General features: G+C 29.9%; 1 protein-coding gene and 1 long non-coding RNA gene across 4 annotated transcripts; one reads left to right on the top strand and one right to left on the bottom strand.

Annotated features, from left to right (window-relative positions):
- Window positions 1–5: 5 nt before the first annotated feature.
- LOC118438667 lies at window positions 6–693 on the top strand. The gene is made up of 2 exons (XR_004836982.1): window positions 6–350; window positions 495–693. It is a non-coding gene; the product is annotated as an uncharacterized LOC118438667 (long non-coding RNA).
- LOC118438666 lies at window positions 398–6,348 on the bottom strand. 3 transcript variants are annotated; one of them, XM_035859244.1, is made up of 3 exons: window positions 6,169–6,348; window positions 2,941–3,255; window positions 398–1,293 (listed from the first exon to the last, which is right to left on the bottom strand). In XM_035859244.1, the coding sequence occupies exons 1-3, from the start codon at window positions 6,211–6,213 to the stop codon at window positions 961–963; spliced, it is 693 nt and encodes a 230-aa protein (XP_035715137.1). In that variant the 5' UTR covers window positions 6,214–6,348; the 3' UTR covers window positions 398–960. The 3 variants fall into 3 exon arrangements, with proteins under 3 accessions (XP_035715137.1, XP_035715138.1, XP_035715139.1); XM_035859245.1 differs by lacking the exon at window positions 6,169–6,348 and adding an exon at window positions 5,240–5,356; XM_035859246.1 differs by lacking the exon at window positions 6,169–6,348 and adding an exon at window positions 3,334–4,103.

The raw sequence follows: 6,348 nt of genomic DNA, 5'->3' as shown, positions 1-6,348 counted from the left end.
CTACAGAAAAAATTAATAACTGACAAATCTTTGCGGTTTAGTCTCGCACAACCACAAATTATGCAAATAATCAAAAGTGTAAATGACTAAATAATATTCCAAAATTCTAAGATTCCAAAATTAAAAAAAGACAATTTTGTAATCTAATTCAGAGCTAATTTCTTAATTAATTAACTAATTACTTATACATGTCATATAGTTTATACTCAGGATCAGAAACTGTAGAAGAAAAAAAAATATGTAAATAATTAACATGTAAATGACAAATATTTCAATTTTTTAGATTAAACAAACTTTGCAGAGTATATAACTCTGCGCTCAGTATTTCGTATAAAAATTTGCAGTGTGGAGTAAGTCTTAAAATAATTAATATATAAATGACTAATATTTCCTGAAATTCTAAAATTTCAAAAAGTTTTACAAAATAAATATTTAATTCCTACTAATTTGCTAATTACCTAATCCCCTAATTATTTATACCTGTCATAAAACAGCTCCACCTCATGCTCTGAAACGGTCGAGAATCTCAGAAAACATGACGACATCACGATAATGACGACCACGCCGAGACAATCCAGCATCAGCGTGACGTAATTCAGGCGCACATTTGTTACCATAATTATGAAAATAATAATTTATCATAATTAAATATAAATTAATATTCAATATTTATAATAAACTAATATTCAAGAATTCTGAGACTCCAGGATTTAAAAAAACTTGTAAAATAATTCTAAGTTACTTTCTTAACTAATTAATTAACAAACTTATTCACTTATTCTCGTTTTACAATAACTAGTTTCTCAGAAAAGGCGGAGAAAATAAATATGCAAATAATTACCTAATGCGTAAATGACGAACATTTTAAATTTAAGAGATTTTCAGATTTAAAAATACTTTGCAACATAACTCCTCCTTATTTTGTTAATTAAATACTTAATTAATTACCTAATTCCTTAATTACTTATACCTGTCATAAAACAGCTCCACCTCATGCTCCGAAACGGTCGAGAATCTCAGAAAACATGACGACACCACGATAATTATAACCACGCCGAGACAATCCAGCATCAGTGTGACGTAATACAGACGCAAATCCGTTACCATAAAATTGAACACATTGGCATCTTGTAGCATCCACAATTGCTTTTTCGCCTCCGTGTTAAACGACGTCATGGTGTGGAACTGGTCGTTTTCGCGGTCGTAGGCCAGCGGCAGGAGGAGGGTCACCACCAGGATGAAAAATGCGAGGAAATGCGCCCCCACAAAGTATTTTACCCGGTCCTGAGTGTTCTGTGAAAAGAGATGAGAAAAATTTGTATTTTTTTAACTTTTTTTTATCATAAGTTTTTCTACGTATTTAGTTGGTCAAAATTTCATATAAAGATCGTCAAAATGTTACCAGAATTATTTTTGTATGACCAAAACGTCAGAACGCAAATTTTGTGAAAACAAATTTATTAAACAATTGTTTAATACAGATAATGGTTTCTGATCACGAAATGAACTTTGAAGAATAAAGTATTAAACACCATAAAATTGTATGTAATTCAAGGTTTTGACTTCGTAAACACTATGTAATTTAAAATCTCCGTGGTGCAAATTTAATTAGGCATAAATTTATGCGAAATCGACGAATTGTGTACTTACGTATCGGTAATATTTACTTAAAAAACCACTAAATTTTTAACAAATTTTGAGCAATATTCACCAAAGAAAATTGTAAGAATAATTTTTAATTAATTTAAAGCTCAAACCTTTAATCGTCAAAATATTGATAGATATTTTTGAAAGATGGATTATTTTGTATGACTAAAAATTCTGAAATCACAATTTGTCAAAAGAAATATCAGTAATACAATTTATTTAATTCAGATATTGTACTTAAAAGTTGAAGTTTTATGTATTTCGTAAAATTTTATTCAATTCAAGATTTTGATTTTGTAAAAATTTTAAAGTTTAAATTCTGACAGATTTTTATCATACAAATTAATAAATATTTACGAAAGAGACCAAGTAACAATATTAATTTTAGAACATTTTTAAGCCCCTTTTTTACTTTAATGTTCTTAATTTTAATCCTCAAGAACGTCAAAACATTGACAGAATTTACGCAAAAAGTGGCTCACATTGTATGACTAAAAAGTTGGAATTCAAATTTTGGAAAAATAAATAATGTAACGGCTTAATTCAAGATACGGTTTGTCGGAGTGAAAAATAAATGTGACAAAATGAAAAAAAAAATCTTATGAAATTTTTTTATTCTACAACGGTTAAGGAACATACCCACAAAGTTCGACCGTCCCTGCCATCAAATTGATTGGATAATTTATACAAAAAAATTCAAAATTGATTGAAAACAGTGAAATTTTGCAGGAATACGGAAATATTCAAATAAGCGAGAAAATTGTGCCATCACGACGCCACTTAATAAAATCATTACACATCAATTATGAAACATAAGCTGGGTTTAGATTGCTTTGATATGGTCAACAAGTTTAGAAACCAGGACAGGAACTCACGTCAACCTTTGCAATCTTCGTCTTCTTCTAAGATTTGAAAGCTTACGAACTTTTTCACACATTTCTAGCGAAAATTGACTTTAGAACATTTACCAAACTTCCAATACCCACTTCAAAATCTTTTTTCGTAAATAAAAGTTGAACTCAAGGTTACTTTCATGTAAGAGACATTTTTTGTGCAAAAAATGTTTACGAAAACGTTTACAAAGTCGAAGATTCACGTCAACACTGTGTAAACTTAACGCAGTTTCGTATGAAGTTACAAATGTGACGTGAAATTCCTCAAAGTTTCGCAAGTTTTGTTTTCTGTTGAAGCATTTTTACCCATATCTAAAAATTTGTTCCTAGTTTTGCATGTTACACGTGTCTGCAAAATTTCAAGTGGTAAAAATCTCCCAATATTTATCAATTTTCTCACCTTCGAAGAACTGCACAGGATCAGACACGACATCAGAATTTGGAGTACCGCACCCCCCACGGCGATCCAGTCACAGCCGAGAATAACGCCTTGAAAAAATTCCGGCATTTCTTCAAAATCCCCCCAAACCGTGGAGCTATTATTCGTATTGCTCAAAAAACTCGTGGGTGTGACCGTCGTTCCTTCTTCGCTGTTTTCGAGCAGGGAAGATGGCGAGCCTAAATTATTTTGCTTTGTCTTCGTCTTCCCATTGTTCCGATACATTAGGGAGCAAAACGTCCACACCGCCACGGTCAGGACTAAAAGGGCCAAAATCTGGAAATAAAATCAGAAATTTGGTTTAAATAATTTGGTAAATTTTGCACTCTTAGAAATTTGGTATTGAATCATTACTGATCGGAATACATATGTATGTGACTCTACCGGCACTGGTAATAACGGGAATTTATGGTGTAGTAATAACCCTGTAAGGCAAAATTTACCACGGAGAAACAAACTACTACCAATCGGGTAGGAATTTTGTACCAGATCTATACCAGCACGTGGTATATTTGGCACTCTATGGTATCAAATTATTACTGACCGATGTACATATACGACTATACCGGAATATTACTGATGTGTGCCTGTAATTGGCCAATTTTTCGTAAAAGTATGCCTAATAAAAGTTGAAGCTTGCAGAATCAAAGGATCTAGGATTTAATAAATATTTTTTTCTTTTCACAAAATTATTTGATTTCTGACTTTTTAGTCACACAAAATTATATTTTTTTTCAAAAAATAAATAAATTCTTTCAATATTGATGTTTTGAACATTTAATCTGTTACAAATACCGTAAAAAATGTTTGAAAATTCGTATTTTTACTATTTTACTTCCCAGCATTTCTAAAAAATTTAGCGATTTTGTACCAAATCTAGCAAATATAATTTTTCAATTTTTCATAAAACTCAGCCTAGCTCGCAGATTTTGATTTTTAAAGATTTTAAGAAATCAGAATCCTTAATTTTATACGATTTTACGATATTCAACCTTATTGAATGACTCTACAACATATGTGGCTGTCTCCATGAAAAGGGACCTTAGTCATACTTTTCTCATTTTGTACAAGCGGCAAAATACCAAAACAGAACACTTTCAGCGAAACCCACTTCGTCAAAAAGCTGAATTGGCAAAATAAATATTAATGTTAAGCATTCCACCTCAAATTTAAAACTTAAGGTTGTACAGGCTTGCTTTACCTAATAAAAATGAAAAAATTTCGCCTTGACCTTTTTCAGGACCTTAACGTGACCTAGACACTTAACCTCGGGCGATAAACCTCAAATTTAAAACTTAACGTCATTCAGGCTTGTATTGGCCTATGCAAATATAATATTAGCGCAATATAAGCCACAATATAAAATTTTAAAACATTGTTCTAAATTTAATCAGTATGCAAATTTTCGCCAAAAGGTCGTTTTGCCATATTGTCGATGCATCACTTTGAACTTAAATAACTTTCTTTGTAGTTGGCAGATTGAGCTGAAATAAATGGCAAATTAAAGCCTGACGCAAGAACTTCCCTAACAAATTAAAGTCGCTAAAGTAGATATTTGGTGAATAAGGTCCCTTTTCATGGAGACAGTCACATATGTTAAACAATTATTATGTTTATTTTTGCAAAATTTGGTTTTTGACTTTTTAATCATACAAAATACCTCTCTTTTAAAAATATGTAAATTCTGTCAAAATTTTGACAATTGAAATTTTGACCGTAAAATCTATACATAAAAGTTACATAAAATTTCATCAAACTTCTTCTTTTTACTGCTTTCCTCCGTAAATATTTCTCGAAAATTTGATCCTTTTTTTAATAAATATTACACACATCTCCGTAATTCGACGATTTTTCATAAAAATCAACCTGATCAAATTTATACGATGCAGAATTTTAAAACTGTTACTAAATCCAAATCTTGAGTTACATTTATTTCAATTGAATGACATTTATTTTAATATATTTAATCTTCCAATACCATTTAGAGACATCTGGGATTATATAATTGTATTATTTCTTTTATTGAAACTTGATTTAGGACTTTTTAGTCATACAAAATTGCCAAATTTGTCAAAGATACGTAAATTCGTTCAAAAATAATATATTGTTATATTATTCAAATTTGGAGCATTAAAAGCTATGAAAAATTATGTAAGGCTGTCCAAAAATTCATGCCTTTACAGTTTGCTCATTTATTAAATATTTTTATGATTTTTTAAATGAAATTTTCCAAGTATTTCAAAAATTTCTCACTACTTACCAATGAAAACGCTGCGATACATTTATGCACATGGTACAATGCCATTTGCACAAAAAAAATCACTATAAAACAATCCACTTAATAAAATCTGTAAAATGCTGCACTTCCCAAAACGTAATTAAACTCGCAACTGATGATGGAAGTTAAAGTTCTCAGCAGTGTTACCAGTTCGGCACATCTTAGATTACACAATTTTATTATTTATTTTATTGCAACTTGATTTTGGACTTTTTAGTCATACAAAATTGTCAATTTGTCAAAGATACGTAAATTCATTCAAAAATAATATATTCTTATATTATTCAAATTTGGAGCATTAAAGCTATGAAAAATTATGTAAGATTGTCAGAAAATTCATGCCTTTACCGTTTGCTTATTTATTAAATCTTTTATTATTTTTTTTTAATACGTAAATTCTGTTAATATTTCGACCATTTTAATATTTTTTTTGTGCAAAAATTAATCGTATCATTTATATTTCTGAAATAAATATTTCCCAAAAATGTATCCACTTTTAACTTATTTCCGCTCTAAATTAAGCTCCCTTCAAAAGATTAACTCCTAAATTAGCTCCCAAATTTGTCAGAAATTTCAAAAATATCTTACAAATGAAAACGCTGCAATACATTTATGCACATGGTACTATACCATTTGCAAAAAAAAATCACTATACAACGATTCACTTAACAAAATCTGTACTGCAAAATTCTGCAATTCGCAAAACATAATTAAACTCACAAGTGGGAGCAGCATTAAATTTTTAAAAATACGCATGGCCAAAAACCCTATCATTTTTTCCGTTATATTTCTTAAATGAATATTTCTTAGAAATTCGACCATTTTCAATTTATTTTCCCTCGAACTCAACGTCATTTCGCAAAATTAGCTCTCAAATTTTCAAAAAATTTCAAAAATTTCATACTACTTACCAATGAAAACGCTGCGATACATTTATGCACATGGTACAATGCCATTTGCAAAAAAAAATCACTATAAAACGATCCACTGAACAAAATCTATATTGCAAAAAATTCTGCACTTCCTAAAACGTAATTAAACTTGCAACTGGATGAGTGTGCCAACAGTTGGTAAAAAAAATTTCAGCAGCG

The sequence above is a fragment of the Folsomia candida genome, unplaced genomic scaffold, assembly GCF_002217175.1.
Source record: "Folsomia candida strain VU population unplaced genomic scaffold, ASM221717v1 Fcan01_Sc024, whole genome shotgun sequence".
Taxonomy (NCBI): Eukaryota; Metazoa; Arthropoda; class Collembola; order Entomobryomorpha; family Isotomidae; genus Folsomia; species Folsomia candida.
Note: the sequence above shows the minus strand (reverse complement) of the source record. Positions and strands in the feature narration are given on the sequence as shown.

Excerpts from the sequence above, each read along its gene's own strand:
- LOC118438666 (XM_035859244.1), bottom strand. The coding sequence starts at position 6,213 with ATGGCATTGTACCATGTGCATAAATGTATCGCAGCGTTTTCATTG. Across the intron at positions 3,256-6,168 it reads GTATCGCAGCGTTTTCATTG|ATTTTGGCCCTTTTAGTCCT; the intron begins GTAAGTAGTATG and ends TTTTATTTCCAG. Across the intron at positions 1,294-2,940 it reads TCCTGTGCAGTTCTTCGAAG|AACACTCAGGACCGGGTAAA; the intron begins GTGAGAAAATTG and ends CTCTTTTCACAG.